At 39.7% G+C, this 20,133-nt stretch overlaps 2 protein-coding genes across 2 annotated transcripts; both read left to right on the forward strand.

The window, feature by feature from the left end:
- Positions 1 to 2,167: 2,167 nt before the first annotated feature.
- LOC141836499 (putative strigolactone esterase DAD2) lies at positions 2,168 to 3,490 on the forward strand. The gene is made up of 2 exons (XM_074724006.1): positions 2,168 to 2,811; positions 2,901 to 3,490. The coding sequence occupies exons 1-2, from the start codon at positions 2,387 to 2,389 to the stop codon at positions 3,343 to 3,345; spliced, it is 870 nt and encodes a 289-aa protein (XP_074580107.1). The 5' UTR covers positions 2,168 to 2,386; the 3' UTR covers positions 3,346 to 3,490.
- Positions 3,491 to 12,875: 9,385 nt separating this feature from the next.
- Positions 12,876 to 15,474, forward strand: LOC141835522 (uncharacterized). The gene is made up of 5 exons (XM_074722932.1): positions 12,876 to 12,923; positions 12,995 to 13,388; positions 14,604 to 14,674; positions 14,988 to 15,088; positions 15,168 to 15,474. The coding sequence occupies exons 1-5, from the start codon at positions 12,876 to 12,878 to the stop codon at positions 15,301 to 15,303; spliced, it is 750 nt and encodes a 249-aa protein (XP_074579033.1). The 3' UTR covers positions 15,304 to 15,474.
- Positions 15,475 to 20,133: the final 4,659 nt, after the last annotated feature.

Consider the following 20,133-nt stretch of genomic DNA (forward strand, 5'->3'; position numbering starts at 1 on the left):
TCTTTTTTTTTTATTTATTCAAAAGGATTACAATTTACTTTTTGAAATTATTTTTATTTTTGAGGTTGTGTAACAACTATATATTCATATAATTGCTATAACTATAATAATTATGATCAATACTATAATATCATGTTAATTAATATTGATCAAAAATAAATTGTCTATATTGTAACAACATGATTCACATATGCTATAATATGATATTGATATGTATTGACTAATGTTGACAGTGTTGATTAGAGATAAAACATCTATATTATAAGAGTTATGAACTATAATTGTTATAATACAGTGTGATTAATATTGATACAAAGTCGAAGTGTTATAATATTAATCAGAGATGAAATATCTATATTATAATAGTTATAAACTATACCTATTGCAACATAGCTTATTTATGTTGATCAGAGTTGAAGTATTTGCCAGAACCTTGTGAGCTAAAGGAGATAAATAACTTCATTTGCTTCGTCTTGATTTTGTGTTTCTCGTTTGAATGCGCAACGGAAATATGAAACAAACTTAACAACATGATGCAAACACAATGATTTTACTTGGTTCACTGCCTCCCAAGGCGGTTAAATCCAAGACCTAGTCCTAATGACTATCCCACCGTATTCTCCTTTTTGGATACCTTTTGAAGACGGAGAAATATTTTATAATAGATTTTCAAAATAATACAAGCAAATACAAAGGATAAAAATAAATATAATAAAAGTAAATTACTTTACACGAATCTTATTTTGATCGCTTTCTTATTGTTTGGAATTGTCTTTTGTTGGTCTAAAAATGTAACAATACTTCATCTTTAAACCCTTAAGAACTGACGACGTCGATTTACCTCAAAATCCTTTTTTATAGGATTGCATTCGGATTAATTTTCGCCTAGCAATCGATTGTCCCTTACTCACCAATTGATTGTCATATCGGATCCGACCGTTTAAATCTACAGAACAATTCTTTTTTACTTGATCAATCGATTGACAACCCTCAGTCGAACTGATCAATTAATTCCGCAATATTCTGTTCGCTGACCATCTTCTGTTTGCACCAATAGATTGACAACCCCATTTAAACCTTGAATTTTGAATTTAGATTTTATCAATCGATTGATGAACATCATCAATCGATAGATCAAAGCAAAATCCTTTTCGGAGTTTAGGGTTTATCAATCAATCGATTGGTAATCCTAATTTCAACCTTTTAAAGATTGAATTCGAATCTTACTTGTTATCCGATTAACCTAACTCTACTTCCTTTACTCAACATTTAGTAAATTATGACATGTTAAGACTTTTCTCGCATTAAGTGTTCGATCAGTCATGATCCACTTAGATTTTTCTCTTTGTGTCAAGTGTTCGGTCCTCTTGGATTTCCAATCCTCTTTGACCCACTTGAACTTACTCTTGCATATCAGGTGTCCGATCAACTGTGACCCATTTGGACTTTTCCACCATCAAGTATTCAGTGAACCTTGACCTATTTGACTTTTCACTGTCACATATCCGATCAATCTTGATTTACTTGACTTCTAATTAATATATTGGTTAAATATCGAAACTCTTCAACAAAAAAAGTAGAATCCGCCATTCTAACGACCCTACACAGTCGACTTCATGATTATTTGTGAGGAGGTAAATCAGGAAGTTGTAGTTAACCACGATGTAGGAGGGCATTGCCTCAGCTTCATTGAGATTCGACCCTTATCCACTTCAACAACTCTGCTCCGTGGTAATCGACTCGGCTATGTTTTGAGGGTTAAACATCGAAATTCAATTTGAGTCCAATCGAGCTTGATCAAATTGATCAACTTTGTTATTTATATCGTAGTAATTATGAATTTTTAATTATTATAATAATATTAAAAATAATAATATTTTTTTAAAAAAAGAAATTTACTGATACAACGGAAGAATGAAATGTTTTTATAAATAAATGAAACAAAAAAAATAATTCGAATACAAAAGGAAGGACCCTTCCTAATGTCGTATCCGAGTTTATAATCAATCAATCGCCCAAGATGGCGGTCAAAAGGAAGAAGACGTAGATGGGAAGAAAAACAAGGTGCGAGGGGAAAACGACAGCGATAAAGAAAAGGTAGCTACGGATAAGCCATGGCCCCCCTTCCTCTTCCTTCCATGAATAAAACAGTCTGAGTACAATCAATCCCCTGTACCCGGATTAAAAGCAGCACAACCAGCGGAATCGCCCTCGCCCTCCTCTCCTTCTTCGCCACATTTCCATATTTTATCATGTATCAATCAAACAACAGTTGTCCAAGCACATGGCAATCTATATATAATACTCGTGTATGTGTTTGTGTGGGTGAGAGAGAGTGAGGATTCTGAGGAAGAGAGGAGAGGAGAGGGCGGAGTAGGTGGCGGAGATGGGCGGCAACAGAAATGGTAGAACAGGGGTCTACGGCGGTGGTGGAGGCGGCGGCGGCGCCAAGCTGCTGGAGATGCTGAACGTGAGAATGGTGGGCGCCGGGGAGAGGGTGGTGGTGCTGTCGCATGGCTTCGGCACGGACCAGTCGGCGTGGAGTCGCGTGCTGCCGTACTTCCTCCGCGACTACCGCATCGTCCTCTACGACCTCGTCTGCGCCGGCAGCGTCAACCCCGACCACTTCGAGTTCAGCCGCTACACCACCCTCGACGCCTACGTCGACGACCTGCTGGACATCCTCGACGCCCTCGGCGTCGACCGCTGCTTCTTCGTTGGCCACTCCTTCTCCACCATGATCGGCATCCTCGCCGCCATCCGCCGCCCGGAGCTCTTCCTCAAGCTCATCCTCATCGGCGCCTCCCCCAGGTAAATTTGATCTTTGAAATTAGAAACCCCGATCGAGGCTTGACGGCGCTGAAACTTTCAAAATCCCACTCGATTTGTTCGCCGGTCAGGTTCCTGAACGACGACAAGTACCACGGCGGCTTCGAGCGGGAGGAATTCGACGAGGTGTTCGCGGCGATGGAGGCGAACTACGAGGCGTGGGTGCAGGGGTTCGCGCCGCTGGCGGTGGGCGCCGACGTGCCGGCGGCGGTCCGGGAGTTCAGCCGGACGCTGTTCAACATGCGGCCGGACATCTCGCTGTTCGTGTCGCGGACGGTGTTCAACAGCGACCTCCGCGGGGTGCTGGGCCTCGTCACCGCCCCCTGCGTCATCATCCAAACCTCCAAGGACGTCTCCGTCCCCCTCGCCGTCGCCTTCTACCTCAAGGACCACCTCGGCGGCCGGACCACCGTGGAGCTGCTCCCCGTCGAGGGCCACCTCCCTCACCTCAGCGCCCCCGCCGCCCTCGTTCACGTCCTCCGCCGAGCCCTCGCCCCCGCCCCATCTGGAGAATAAAGATTTCTTTTTTCCCGGCTTGCAGAAGGTGGAGAATAAAGTCGAATGGTGGTCATTTTCTGTTGAATTACATCAATCCACAAGATGAAATCCACGTTTGAGATCATGTTGCTGTCGGGCACGGCAACTGGGACTTCCCCCCTCCTCTCGTTTGTTCTTGTTCTTGTTCTTGTTCATGCATTTTGTTTAAAGAAAGAAAAAAAAAATTAAACAAATTTAGTATTAAATTGGCAAAAAAGGAAAGTGAGGTGTTAGATGATGCACGATGAGTCGGCTGTGATGTTGATGGACTGGACTTATCGCCGTAGCACAAACCACAAAGTGGGAAAAGAAGGAACGATTCCGACTCACCGCCGTCTTATGGATAAGGATCAAAATGGTAGACGTCAAAGTCTTCGATTTGAGGGTTAGGGTTTGGGATTTGGGGTTTGGAAATTAGGGTTTGAGGTGTGGACTTTAGGACTTTATTCGATCGCTTTTCTTTGTATTTTCTTATTTATTTTAACGTATGATCTGAAGGTCTAATATTATTTTTAGATGTGAGAGGTTGAAAATCTGAGAAAGAAATCAATTGAACTCAAAATGTTAAAAAATAGTTTGGTGGAGAATCTCTTATATTTAAGCATGTTTTTTATGAAGCATCTCGCCTCCACTCCTTTTAACAATCACGGAGAGTGTAAGTTGTCATTGCGTTTTTATAATACTTGATACTAGGAGTGAACTTTGAATGCCCGTGATCGAGTATCTGTTGTCGAGCACTCCTCGTAACTTTCGTATCTTAATAGTATGATTTTCTTATCCATAGTTAATATGCGCAGTCACAAGGACGTCGGTCTTATCTCGATGTAGTTCCTCCGATGTTTGAGTGAGATTTTAAGTGGAGAAAAGATAGAAAAATAGTTGAATAAAGAAGATGATCTTTGATTATCGCTCTTCTTTTATAGTCTCAATCGAGTAACTTCTGATCTCATTATAACATTATGTATTATCATCGATCTGTTTTCATTCGACTATTAACACACATCTCTTTTATTGCCCTCCATTTCTGTCTTGAACAAGATATCATCAAATCAAATTTGCACCCTTATTTTCTGAGCCCTCTTCTATGATGTCGAGTGTCATTCGACTCCGAACTCCACTGTCAAGCACTTCTCGATTCTGAATCTGATTCCCGAGCACTTTCCGACTTCTTCATAGGCTCAAATACGGAAACCAATTTCTCCACTCTTTTCCTTATGGGCCTGACCTAGCCAATCCACGTCCCATAATCTCAGCTTATTATAGAGTACCAATGCTAAACTAAAGTCACAATCTTGATGTTTGACGTTGAATTGTAGTTTAATGATATTTTTATTCTTTACCACTTTTGAGAGCATTACTTGGCTAAACTATAAGTTATAATTCCTAGTCTCATCTAAAAATTATGACTCAAAAAACCAATTATGTCTTCGTGATGGGTTATCATATTGACGTCGAATAAAATAACGATTATCCCGCAGACAATATTAATTCTGTTTGTTCGAATATGAATGTCAGAAATAATCTTTTAAAACCTATTGATTCGAAAAAAAATATAAGAAATAAAGAGAAAGGAAATAAATGACTTAGATCGAAAATATTATTCATCTAAAAACTAACTCCAATATCAACTAAATAATTGTTTAAATAGCTTAAAATCCAAACAAATGAAACTAACAAAACAAACTCTAAAAGACCAATGTTAGGTCATTTGGTAACCCGGCCCACTTGAGCCGCGATGGCGCTACATGGTCGCCAGGGAGCACGGCTAAGCCATGTTCCTTGTTGGAACATTGCGATTTGCTTCTTTGAGAAGTAGAATGCATTACAGTCATGTTAGAGGACACAACCGAACCGTGTTGGTTGTTGGAAAGCTGGATTTCACTTCGCCAGAGCTCAGAGCTCAGAATGAAGCACTTCCGTGCTAGGGGACACACACTATCCGTGTTTGCTAGATGCATCGGTGGCTCCAACATCAGTAGCCCTAAGTTGAAAAAAATTCATCAAGTTTAGATTTTGCTCACTAGGTGGTAACCCAGGAGGAAGATCCTTTGGCCTCAACTCTATAAAATCCCCTAATAGCTATTGCACTTTTGCCGATAAATCAGGATCTACGTCTATTGCATTGTTCTTGCGAGACAGTAAAACATAAACTATGTCTCCATACTTCATTTCATCAACATAGAAAATAGGTTAGTATTATTGGTTACCGGGGTAGAAGTGGTTTCCAATGTCCAATCTTGATCCATGGTTTCCTGCCAATTTGCATTGTCTGACTAATCAGCTATAGTGGCAACATTATTAGGTTCCAGCCAACTCTATCTTGACCAATATCTTCTTTTTGTCGCTTAGTTACATCAGTAGAGGTTTCTTGCACAACTTGAGTATTAACATGATAATATCTCTCCAACCCAAGCATCTCCTCTGAGTCGTCTTTGAAAGTTAGTCGACTCTTACGAATAATCAAAGTCTCACGGTCATCATCATAAAAGCACCTAGCAAACTTCTTCCTTGTCATATACTGGCTCACTAATTGCCTCAATCTCGTCTTCCATATCTTCCTCAATTAATTGTTGCCCTTTTGATTCGCAAGTTTCCTACAATCGATTATTCTATGTCCTTGTTTATCATGAAAAACACATGTGATAAGAGGTTTAGAATCAATATGTATGATGGTTAGATAGAATGTGAATCCTGAGGATGAGTTGGCCAATTGTTTTGGTTGCCTCTAATCATTGGGTTTTGGTTCTGCGGTTTTTCACCAACCAAGGCACATTGGGAATTTGCATCTTGCCTCAATGTATATGGTCGTTGAAACAAGGTTTGAGGGTAATCAAGGGGAAGAAAGTGATATTTCATTTTTTTCTTCATCTTCTCTCAATCAATGATCTTGTCTTTGTCTTGTTTGTCTCGTGAGCATATCAATTGCTTTCACTATGTAGATACTTTGCCTTTGACTTTGACAATAATCAATTTCACTTTCACACAATTTGGTACTTCCTTATAATCGAAAATTCTCTCTACTTCGTTAAGCTAATCAAGAATTCCTCGATCTGTAGTGTACCGAAAAACTCGGGAAGATCAATTGGAAACTCGATATCTCCATATCGTTCCTCTCGACCACAACTTTCATGATTATGATAGGAGTTTTCAAAAGTAGAAGCAGAATTAAGATAAGGGAGCTTACAACCTTTAAGATCTCGTGCCATTAGATGCTGAGTTAATTTTGTAATTTATCTCTGTAGATCTTTAAGTATCTTATTTGGATGCTACAATTAAAGTGCGAGGCTTCCTCAGTCGGAACCTGCCTATGACGATGACGATGACTATCCATGAGATCTAAAGGCTCTAATATCAACTGACGTCGAACAGAATAGAAAATAGTGATTATCATACGAGCAGTATTAATTCCATTGGTGCAAATATGAATGTTGAAAATAATCTTCTAAAATCTATTGATTCGGTACCGAAAAATAGAAAAAAAAATAAACGACACGGTCAAAAATATTAGTCATCCAAAAACTAAATCCAATATCAACTAAATAATTGTTGAAATAGCCTAAAATTCTAAAAAAAAATGAAACTAACAAAACAAACTCTAAAAGATCAAAGTTAGGTGGTTTGACGCCCTAGCTCGCTTGAGCCGTGCCAGAGAGCATGACTAAGTCGTATTCCCTATCGGAATGCTACAGTTCGCTTTGTTGAGAAGCAGAATGTAACATGACCGTGTCAAAGGACACAGTCTAGCCATATTGGTTGCTAAAAAGCTCGATTTCACCTCACCAAGACTCAAAATGAGATACACTCATGCCAGGGGACACAAGCTGGCCGTGTTTACTGGACACCTTAGTTGCTTTTGCATCACATGCATTGCTCATTCAAGTCATCTAACAATACAAATATATGATTCGAAACAGTTTATTGGAATAACAAAAATCAATTTTAAATGATATTTTTTCTTAGTGGGTAAAATATATCCAATTTATATCGACTAATCTTGAGGGTAATCGATCTGGTCCCACTGAATTTTTCACTAATCACAAGGATAAATCAAAAAGCTAGTGGACGACCCATCAACTTAGTGTTCTTAGGTGAACTGATCATTAAAAAAATTTAATCCACTAATTCGTCAAAGGTAGGACTCGAGCCATAGATGCCTAAGAAACTAAGAAAATATCTGTTGCTGCACCATAGCCCGAGGGCTAAACGATATCTTTTCTTCATACTTAAAAGCACTTGATTGTGAGCACTCCACATCTTTTCCAAAAGAGAAAATACTTGTGACAATAAAGCTAGCTTTGGACAAGGTGAGAATGAAAAACACACGAGGGCAATCTAATTGGAGCCATGCTATGATTATATATATATAATTGATCTCTTGCACGATTAAATTTGTGCAACCGTGCACAATTTCACACCAACGTGATAGATTTCGCAATTAAAAAAGTTCCTAAACTCCAAACGTGATAGACGTCAAAGTCTTCGATTTGAGGGTTAGGGTTTGGAATTTGGGGTTTGAGATTTGAGATTTGGGGTTTGGGGGTTGGAATTTAGGGTTTGAGGTGTGGACTTTAGGACTTTATTCGATCGCTTTTCTTTGTATTTTCTTATTTATTTTAACGTATGATCTGAAGGTCTAATATTATTTTTAGATGTGAGAGGTTGAAAATCTGAGAAAGAAATCAATCAAATTCAAAATGTTAAAAAATAATTAGGTGGAGAATCTCTTATTTTTAAGCATGTTTTTTTATGAAACATCTCGCCTCCACTCCTTTTAACAATCACGGAGAGTGTAAGTTGTCATTGCGTTTTTATAATACTTGATACTAGGAGTGAACTTTGAATGCCCGTGATCGAGTATATGTTGTCGAGCACTCCTCGTAACTTTCGTATCTTAATAATATGATTTTCTTATCCATAGTTAATATGCAGTCAGAGGACGTTGGTCTTATCTCGATGTAGTTCCTCCAATGTTTGAGTGAGATTTTAAGTGGAGAAAAGATAAAAAAATAGTCTAATAAAGGAGATGATCTTTTAGAAATTAACATACTTCGTTCTTTAGTTATCGCTCTTCTTTTATAGTCTCAATTGAGTAACTTTTCTCGTTATAACATTATGATTTCCTTTCGATAACGACAGCTGATCTCCATTATTATCAATCCGTTTTCATTCGACTATTAACACACATATCTTTTATTGCCCTCCGTTTCTGTCTTGAACAAGATATCACCAAATTAAATTTGCACCCTTATTTTCTGAACCATCTTCTATGATGTTGAGTGTTATTCAACTCGCCCTCGGGGCATAGCTGAGTTAGTTACGACGCAGTAGACTTGTAGAAAAGGACAAGGGTTCGAATCATTCGCCAGGCAATACCCTCCTGCGTCATGACCAATTGCAGTTTCTCGATTTACCTCCTCACAGATGGTCGTGGGGCCGACCGTGTGGGGCCGCTAAGGTGGCGAATTCCACCTTTTGCAGAAGAGTGTTATTCAACTCATCTCGGCGAAGCCAAACAATACCCTCCTCCGTCGTAATCAACTGCAGTTTCTCAATTTACCTCTTCACAGATGGTCGTGAGACCGACTGTGTGAGACCACTGGGGTGGTGGATTTCACCTTTTGCAGAAGAGTATTATTTGACTCGCTCCCGGAGCATAGTTGAGTTGGTTATTACAAGATAGACTTGTTGAAATGAACAAAAGTTAAATCTCGAACGAAGTCGAGGTAATATCCTTTCTCGTAGTGGTCAACTGTAATTTCTAGATTTGCTTCCTCATATATAGCCATGAGACTAACCGTGTAAGATTGTTAAAGTGACCTATTTTATTTTATTTTAAAAAATATCATACGATTTCAAACTCTACCTTCAAACACTTTTTGATTCTGAATCTGATTCCCGAACACTTCCCGATTGCCAGACTCTCAAGCTCCACTTCTTCATAGGCTCAAATACCGAAACCAATTTCTCCACTCTTTTCCTTATGGGCCTGACCTAGCCAATCCACGTCCCATAATCTCAGCTTATTATAGAGTATCAATGCTAAACTAAAGTCACAATCTTGATGTTTTGATGTTGAATTGTAGTTTAATGATATTTTTATTCTTTACCACTTTTGTGAGCATTACTTGGCTAAACTATAAGCTATAATTCCTAGTCTCATCTAAAAATTATGGCTCATAAAATCAATTATATCTTCTTAATGGATTGTCATATTGATGTTAGATATAATAACGATTATCTTACGGACAATATTGATTTTGTTTGTTTAAACATAAACGTCAGAAATAGTCTTTTAAAATCTACTAGTTCGAAAGAATACAAGAAATAAAGAAAAAAGAAATAAATGACTTGATCGAAAATATTATTCATCTAAAAACTAACTCCAATATCAACTAAACAAAACAATTGTTTAAATAGCCTAAAATCCTAACAAATGAAACTAACAAAAACAAACTCTAAAAGACCAAAGTTTAGTCGTTTGGTGACCCAACCCACTTGAGTTGCGATGGCGCTACATGGCCGTGTCAGGGAACACGGCTAAGCCATGTTCCTTGTTGGAACATTGCGGTTTGCTTCTTCGAGAAGTATAATGCATTACGGTCATGTTAGAGGACACAGTCAGACTGTGTTGGTTGTTGGAAAGCTCGATTTTCACCTTGTCAGAGCTTAGAATGAAGCACTCCTGTGCTAGGGGACACACACTAACTGTGTTTGCTAGATGCATTGATGGCTCCTACATCAATAGCCTCGACTTAAAAAAAATTCATCATCGAGTTTAGAGTTTGCTCACTAGGTGGTAACCCAGGAGGAAGATCCTCAACTGACCTCAACTCTATAAAATCCTCTAATAGCTATTGCACTTTTGCCAATAAATCAGGATCTACGTCTATTGCATTGTTCTTGCAAGATAGTAAAGCATAAAGTATGTCTCCATACCTTATCTCATCGACATAGAAAATAGGTTAGCATTATTGGTTATCGGGGTAGAAGTGGTTTCCAATGTCCAAAATTGATCCATGGTTTCCTGCCAATTTGTATTGTCTAACCAATCAGCTATAGTGGCAAATTATTAGGTTCCCAGCCAACTCTAAATTGGCGATATCTTCTTTTTGTCGCTTAGCTACATCGGTAGAGGTTTCTTGCACAACTTGAGTATCAACATGATAATTTCTCTCCAACCCAAGCATCTCCTTCGAGTCATCTTTGAAAGTCAGCCGACTCCTACGAACAATCAAAGTCTCACGGTCATCATCATAAAGCACCTAGCCAACTTCTTCCTTGTCATATACTGGCTCGCTAATTGCCTCAATCTCGTCTTCCATATCTTCCTCAATTAATAAACTGTTACCCTTTTGATTCGCATGTTTCCTACAATCGATTATTGTGTGTCCCTGTTTATCATGATGAACACATGTGATAAGAGGTTTAGAATCAATCTGTGATGACAGTTAGATAGAATGCGAATCCTGAGGGTAAGATAACCAATTGTTTTGGTTGTCTCTAATCATTGGGTTTTGGTTCTGTGGCTTTTCACCAACCAAGGCACGTTGGGAACTTGCATCCTGCCTCAATGTATGTAGTCGTTGAAACAAAGTTTGAGGATAATCGAGGGAAAGAAAGTGATATTTCATTTTTTTTCTTTATCTTCTCTTAATCAATGATCTTGTCTTTGTCTTATTTGTCTCATGAGCATCACAATTGCTCCATTATGTGGATACTTAGCCTTTGAGTTTGACGATAATCAATTTTACTTTCACACGATTGAGTACTTCCTTATAATAAAAATTCTCTCTACTTCGTTAAGCTAATCAAAAATTCGTTGATCTATAGTGTACCGAAAAACTCGAGAAGATCAATTGGAAACTTGATATCTCTATACCATTCTTCTCGACCACGACTTTCACGATTATGATAAGAGTTTTCAAAAGTAGAAGCAGAATTAAGATAAGAGAGCTTACGACCTTTAAGATCTTGTGCCGCTAGATGCTGAGTTAATTTTGTGATTTATTTTTGTAGATCTTTAAGTATCTTATTTGGATGCTACGATTAAATTACGAGGCTTCCTCAGTCGGAACCTGCCTATCACGATCACGATAACTATCCATGAGATCTAAAGTCTCTAATATCAAGCGACGCCGAATGGAATAGTGATTATCATACGAGCAGTATTAATTTCATTGGTTCAAACATAAATGTTGAAAATAATCTTTTAAAATCTATTGATTCAGTATCGAAAAATAGGGAAAAGAAAAATAAACATCATGGTCAAAAATATTATTCATCCAAAAACTAACTCCAATATCAACTAAATAATTGTTGAAATAGCCTAAAATCCTAAAAAAATTGAAACTAACAAAACAAACTCTAAAAGACTAAAATTAGGTGGTTTGACGCCCCAGCTCGCTTGAGTCGTGCCAAAGAGTATGACTAAATCGTGTTCCCTATTGGAATGCTATGGTTTGCTTTGTTGAAAAGCAGAATGTAACACAACATGTCAATGGACACAATCTAGCTATGTTAGTTGTTAGAAAGCTCGATTTCACCTCACCAAGACCATGCCAGGGGACACAAATTGGTCGTGTTTAATGGACACCTTAGTTGCTTTTGCATCACATACATTACTCATTCAAGTCATCTAACAATTCAAATATGATTCGAAACAGTTTACTGGAATAACAAAAATGAATTTTAAATGGTATTTTTTTTAGTTGGCACAATGTATCTAACTTACACCATCAGGTAGTTGGCGGTAGTTGGCACAAATCTGATCAGAATTTTCTACTAGCCATCAGGGTAAATTAGAAAATGACGATCCATCAACCCAACATTCTTATGTTAACCAGTCATTAAAAAAAATTAATCCACTAATTCATCAGGACTCGAACTATGGATGCCTAAAAAACTAAGAAAATATCTATCGCTACACCATAACCCCGAGGGCTAAACGATATCTTTTCTTCTCACTTAAAAGCACTTGATTGCGAGCACTCCACATCTTTTCCAAAAGAGAAAATACTTGTGACGATAAAGCTAGCTTTGGACAAGAATATATGAACCAAATTATCATTGCCTATCGAGACAATGTGAGAATCTAGAAACTTTAAAAACACACGAGGGCAATCTAATTGGAGCCATCAACTGCTATGACTATTACGATAAACCTCATAAGCAATTTAGAGAATCATGTCCTCATCCCCATTTTAAGTCCAGTTGGAAATTCATATATATGAATTTTGATCTGCTACGTGACGGTTTCCTACGCGCGCGTCCGTGACACCGTGATCGTGAAAATCTGACCGTCCAAACTGGGAATGCACAGTGTTTTCTTCCGCTGACCCGCCGCTGTTCCCGCTGTCATCGCGTCGCCGTCCGACCGTCGGACCGGGCCCGATCGACGACCAACTCACCAGCACACCGGCCGACACCGGATTCCGGCATATATATATATATATATATAGGATTTTTCTCTGCTGCGCGCCGCTTCGTGCGCTCCATTTCCGCTCCTGCTGATGTGGACGAGAAAAATCGAGTTGTCCGCTTCCTCCGTGGCGACGAGCGTAAATTTTTCTCGCGCGCCCAAATTTCAGAATCTCGTTCCCAAATTTCCCTTCCCCCACCCGATTCCCAGATCTGCGCCCGAGAACACCGAGGCCGAAGACGCCGCCGTTTGCGCCCGCCTCTGCGATCCTTCGGCCGAGAACACCGAGAGCCAAGGACGCCGCCACCTCCTTTTGGCCGTCGCCGCGAGAAGACCTGCCGCCGCCCGATCTGCGCCATAAGACGCCGGCCTCCTTCGCCTTCGTCCGCCGCGAGAAGACCGAGAAGACGCCGCCGCCTCCTTCGCCTTCGTCCGCCGCCCGATCTGCGCCTTCGTCCGCCTCCCGATCTGCGTCTTCGTCCGCCGCCGCCGCCGATCTGTGCCATCCGTCGCCCTGGGAAGACTCCGGCACCTACCGCCGCCAATCTGCCGCTGCCGATCTCGCAGCTCTGCGAGGAGCTCATCGCCTTCATCTGGGTTTTAGGTATTGCTAACCCTAAACCCCCAAAATCGCTGCCTCTTTCCCTCGTCGCATGGGTTTCAAAAACCAAGTCCCAATGTGCTTGCTTTCATCGGGGTCAAGGTCAATCCAAACCTCCTCTCTGTGTGCTACGATTCACTCTCTCCTATAGCAAGAAGAATTTTTCAACGATTGGAATGATTCCTTCGTAGGGAGTCCTTTTTGTGATTTTCTTGCCTGTTAGTTTTGCGTATCAGTTCCTTCCCCTGCTTGAAGGAAAGAGCCAACATGGCCATGCACCTGACAAAAGGAAGATCCATTGTTCATAGGTGTTACTAGTTAATAGTACCAATTTCATTCATAGTTCTACTAAAATTTTGAGTGTTATGTTTTTCTAATTTATATCTGGGTGATCCAATGTTGAATCCTCTTACACCTTGCAAAAGGCCACCATTAAAGAGCATATTCTGTATATATGGTACTAATTCGAAGACTGAGGTATGTGTTATTTACATTTCTTCAATTCCTCGTATGCAAACTCTATTGAGCTTCTGCAATATCTGTATCTCTTCATTATCAATTATTTCTTGCGGCTGTCATACAACATTTTCATTAAGTCCATACCTTTGATGTTGTTATGAAGCTAACCAAGATGAAGTTCATGAATTTTAATTATTTTCTTATGTTGTGTTAGAAACTAGAGTTGGCCGCTTGTATCCTATATAGTCCTTTGATGGTTAACTTTGTTGGCCACTTTCATACTTTCTCCATTTCAGGACTTTGATCTTGGTAAGACATATTTCTGCTGGTTTATGACTCACTCTGTCACAAAACTGATAGCTTTTGAGCATGCTATGTGATTAACTTTGTTGAGAGTATGGTCTAAGGAAGATTATGGTTAACCAGTTCTTCATTAAGGCAGGGTTTAAGGATCTTGTTTTCCTTGCTGTAGGCAGAACATTTTTTTTATCTTTTTGTGGTTAGTTCTTATAAATAAATTTCACTCTTAGCTACCTTTAGTGTGGCATAACTTGTATGTTTGTGGTTTTGCTTAGATGTATTTAAGATGCATGCATTTGCTTTAATTTGAAGTATTAATATATGAACTTAAAATGAAGAAGAAAGATTAATTGTATTAGGTGTTGGTTAAATTCATTACTTTAGTGCAACTCTGAAGTCATTTAGCAGTGAGCATTACCCTTGAGTGTATGAGTTTGTAAAGTTTTTGCTTATCTGCAGAAAAGCTACGTGAGTTATCTTGGAGTGGTGTACCACCATATATGCGACCTAATATATGGAGACTTCTTCTGGTAACCTTTCAACTTTTTTAAGTTTTATTGTAACTTTGCTTATTGATTTTCAATATAATCCTAAAATAGAATCCTGATTTTGTCAAGGGAATACATATTTTTTAGTTTCTATTTCAACACAATAGACAAGTTAACTTTTTTGAGCATTTAAAAAGATTATTCTAATCCCTCTGCTATGTATCATGACTCCTTCCTGTTATTTGAATGTTTTTCTTGTGATAGAAAGTGACTAAACTCTGTTGTTAAATCAGCATTCCTTATGGTGCACTTCTTGTTAATCCTTGATTATTTATATACAATATATTGTTACTAGCCATCTTCTGGCTATTTATCTACTACTCACATGGTCAAGTTAGAGCATTTGATCGCCACTGCAACATGGTCCTCGAAAATGTTAGGGAGATGTGGACCGAGGTATTGCAACTTTACAAATGCATATAATTCATCATCTCTTTTCATGCATGGCTCCTTATGGTTTTTACCCTGATCACAGATACCCAAGACAGGCAAGGGGAAGAAGAAAGCTCTTCCAGTCAACAAGGATAGATTCATCAGGATGTTCCTTCGCGGAGACTCTGTCATCATCGTGCTACGTAACCCCAAATGAAGATTCAAATTCGAAGTGTTGATCGCACGGAGGATTTTGATATGTGCCTATGGTTGGAGTACCTTTTTTGCTTCAAATGCAAATGAGACTATTACTTGTTACCTTGTTTCATGGCTAGCTTGATGTTATAGTTGTGATGTCATGTGCTGAACATTGTTGTTATGTAAAAAACATGGGCAGAAAGTTATGTGTTGTTTAAGTGTGACCTTAAACTTTGTTAGATCCATTATCTACTTTGTTCTCTTTCTTGTTCTATCCATTGGAACTCCTTCAGCTGTGTCAATAATAACAATCAATAAAATTAAATATTTTCCTTAAAGAACTCACAGACTATTGCTTAGTGTAAAAGGGGAGCGATCAAAGGGGTTCATCTAAACATGTTTATCCTATTTAGCATGTTTCATTCATCAAACTTGTTCAGATGATGGTGAATTCATTTCATCATACGATAATAAACTGTGTCCAGTGGATCACTGGAATTAAATCTACTTGTGGATCACTGTAATCATTACTCTCATAAGCAATGTAATACACTTTGAAAAGTCGTAATCCTGCTCCAAGTCGCCGGTGCAACTTGTTTATAAAAGCAAATATTATATTTTACTTCCATCCATGAGACTTAGCACCCTAACCTTAAGACTGACTTAAATCCCCAGCCTGTTTAAAAATCGCGCGATTCCTACAACCCTAACCCAAGCTTGTTTTTGGTACTTAGCACCTCATTTTCGGTACTTCACCCACCATTTTCAGTACTCTAGGGTCCATTTTCGGTACTTAAAGGATGAATTTCGGTACTCAACCCATCAAGGTGAGTAATCAGCCCTTTTCGGTATTTTTTCACCCAATTTTGGTACTTAGCACCCCATTTCTGGTACTTCACCCACCATTTTTGGTATTTCAGGGCCCATTTTCGGTACTTAAAGGATCAATTTCGGGTACTCAACCCATCAAGATGGGTAATTAGCCCTTTTCGGTACTCAGCCAAAATGGGGTACTTAGCACCCCATTTCCGGTACTTCACCTACCATTTTCGGTATTTAAGGGTACTTCACCCACCATTTTCGGTACTTCAGGGCTCTTACTTAAGGGACTAATTTCGGTATTCAACGCATCAAGGTGGGTAATCAGCCCTTTTCGGTATTTTTCCACCTAATTTTGGTACTTAGCACCCTATTTTCGGTACTTCACCCATCATTTTCGGTACTTCAGGATCCATTTTCGGTACTTAAAGGACCAATTTCGATACTCAACGCATCAAGGTGGGTAATTAGTTGTACTTAGCACCCCATTTCCGGTACTTCACCTATCAGAGGGCCCATTTTCGGTCTTAAAGGAAAACTCTTTCCCCTTCAATTGAACCAGTGTTGGCATGGGGAACCCAATGGCTCCCTCATTTGTATGTCAGGTTTTGTAACACAGCAGTTACCAAGAAAAGATATCATCAATCCATGCGGCAAATGGCAAAAATGCTTTAGAATGCAGTACTATTCAACAAAGCAAAATCATTGTCTTTTTAATTTCAGAAACAAGAACAAAAAAGTTAAGAATGTGCTTATTCATTTTTCTCCCCAACTACAATTTACAACCCTAAGAACCAAGTCACCTTATTACAAGTGATTCTTTATCACACACAATGAAAAAGATTGGTGGCTTCTATCCTAATTTACACTCTAATGAAGGAGAAGTGACCAGATCAGTTTATACAACCACAATTGTTACGCACTCCTCTTACTATCACCTCCTTTTTCTTTTGATTAGCTATGCGCTCTATGCTTTCAGCATCAACTCCATTTCAGCATCAGCTCGAAAGGACAATATAGAAGCTCTAAGTTGATGCAACAAAGCAAAGAATACAAAATATGTGAATATAACAAAGTAGGGTTTGATGGCATAATGTAACCAATAAAAAAGTTTTTACCTCAAAAGATTCAAAAGAAAAAAAAAGCCAGATCCATCTTCACTAATTTAGTGTATGATGATAAAATCTTTGCTTCAAACAGAAACCATTCTGTTCTCACACTTTCAAAGTTCTTCACAAAAATTTCAGATTCAAGATAAAGAGTTAAGTTCCTTGTGAACCAATAAGCATCAAAATGATGTTGAGATAAGTAGATAAACCACATTTAAGTAAGAAGCACAACCCAATGTGTTCCCTATAGAACCCCTCATCAAATAATTCTTTGGATTTTAAACAATTCTAAATTAAACTTCTGCTACAAGGAAATTATAGTGATGGATCCTTAATCACAAAAGGAAACTCGATAAGCTACACTGTCTGATGAGAGTGTTTAACTTAATATTAATAATTTTGAGATCCAAGTTGGACACCAAATTTTAGAAACATAGTTGCCAATAAAAATTGACAACACAATGTTTCTTCCATCTCCCAACTACAATGCAGGTAGCATTTTTTTAAAGAATGAATAATAGGATGAACTACATGGGAACCGATAATTCATTTGGAGAAAACCAAGTCAAGCAAAGACAACCCATTGCTCCAGTGCCCTTTTGCCTTCTTACCGTATCTTAGCACACATTCTAATGCCTTCAGTTTCAAACATAAAGTGTTGTACAGTGTTGAAATACTTAGCCATGAAAAAACTCTTTCTACAAGGTGTTTCTTTGAAATTCCAGATAAAATTAACTGATTCTGACACCAAATTGGCTTGACAGAAATGCCGAGAAGTTTTCAATCCTCCTAAGAAAAGGGAAAATATTCACAGTAATGAAAAAACTGATAATATAATTTTTATTCTAGGAGTGTTGCTACTCAGTATTAACTGAAAAGTGAAAAAATTTATCTCATGAAATAAGCAACAGAAAACCAAGGTGTTAGCATATTGAACATATCTAAGTAAGCAAAAACAGATCACCTGTAGTAGGCGTCACCCAAGCACACTTCCTCTTTCCCTGAAATAATTCTACTGGAGGAACATCCTTCTCCACCTTAGACACAATCTTAATTGTTTTTTGATTACTCTGTCTCCTTTTGCCTGTCAAGCTTGTTCTGCCAATCCTTCCTGAGGAGGCTTGGCTACAAGACGAATCTGTGGAAGCATCAGAGGAGCAAGAACCACTCATCGACAGATTCGGTTGCAACAACAAATCATGCCTCCTAGACGCAGAGAGAGCGATTAAACTAGATCGAATGCGTGGGAGATCAGCAGTAGAACTTGCAGCTTTCTTCTTCTTCTCAGTACCTGGAACTTCTAAGCATTATATTCTGTTTTATTCAAAGGCTTCGAAACTGGCTTCTGAGCAGCGGCCGGAGACTTGGCCTGGTTCCCGCCAGGCATTAGGACAGGTCTCGCCTCAGAATCAGCGGCATCGGAGGATAATAACTTCGGAGCTCCTGACATGTGTTATCCAATTTGTTTCTCAAATGAAACGCCTTGGATCCAACTTTGGCCAGACACCGTGATTCCCAGAGAAAAATCAAATCAAGGCTGCAATTTTCCACTCAAAATCTCAAGGTTGCTCGCCACCCATCGATCGAAGCCACCACTGAATCAAGGCCAAGGAAGCGCTTTAAAATTCCTTCTTTATTTAACAATCATCTTCATTAGCAAGGACTGCGACCCAAACTAGGGTTTTCGGGGCGGTTGCCTCCGACCTGAACATCAAAATTCACTGCGAAAATCGAAGACGCAGTATCAATCGACGCAACATTGTCGAAACAGACAAAACAGCACGCGCGCATCCACAGACGACTCACGAGAAAACCAATACGGAACCCAGTATCTTTTAGATAGCCGACAAAATCCAGTGAATGCGCTCGAATCCTACTAGTTAAAGGGCATATGGAAGTTTAAAAACTCTGTTAGGCCGCACGAAGCTGCCGATCCGGCGACAGGGCGTCGAGAGAAGCCGGAGAAGAGACGCTGACAAGGAAGAAGACAAGGGCAGTGCAAACAGCGAGGCGTCGTCTAGGACGGCGGGCGCGATGGCGAGAGGAGCGACGGGGCGAGCAGGGGTCTGGGCCTCGCGATTTTGGGAACAGGGTGCGTCGCGAGCAGGATTTCTTCTTCCCAAAATCGCGACGATTGCCGGCAGCGTGCAGGCGATTTTGGGAATCTGAATCGGCGTGGAGAAGACGGCGTGGAGCAGACGGCGGGGAGGAAGCTCGGATTGAGGCGGGGAGAACTCGAAAGCTCGAATTGGCCGCGCGATTTTGGCGTCGGGCGGGCTTTAGCTTCGTTTCCACCGTGGACAGTAGCGAACGAGAAATCCCAGCCACGTCAGATGTCGCGGACGAGAGCGGACGGGGAAGCGCGCAGCAGAGCAAAATTCTATATATATATATATATATATAATTGATCTTCTGTGCAATTAAATTTGCATCACCGTGCACGAATTTGGGATTTCACACCAACGTGTCAGATTCTGTGATTAAAAAAATTCCTAAACTCCAAAAGCGATCCTAACCATCCGATTCCGATCTCTCTGCCATTGCCTCTCCCTCTCGTTGCCGCTCCAAGAGATCCATCGTCGCCTCGCAGCTCTGCGAGAGTCCGGCGTTGCCGTCGTCACCTCCCCATCCCGCCTCCATCTTGTCACCGCCACGTGTCAACTAATGGGGACGGGACGGGGAGGCAATGACGACTGCGCCGGACTCTCTCGCAAAGCTGTGAGGCAATGACGACTCTCTTGAGGCGGCGACGAGAAGGAGAGGCAACGACAGAGAGATCGGGGGATGGTTAGGATAGGATCACATTTAAAGATTTAGAAATTTTTTTAATCGCAGAATTTGCCACGCTGGCGAGAAATTTCAAATCGCGCACAATCACACAAATTTAATCGCGTATGAGATTAATTATATATATATACATATATAGTAAAATTTAAAACAAAG

Source organism: Curcuma longa, chromosome 10 (assembly GCF_044706935.1).
Source record: "Curcuma longa cultivar G26 ecotype Majalengka, Jawa Barat chromosome 10, ITB_CL_G26_1.1, whole genome shotgun sequence".
NCBI classification, from domain to species: Eukaryota; Viridiplantae; Streptophyta; class Magnoliopsida; order Zingiberales; family Zingiberaceae; genus Curcuma; species Curcuma longa.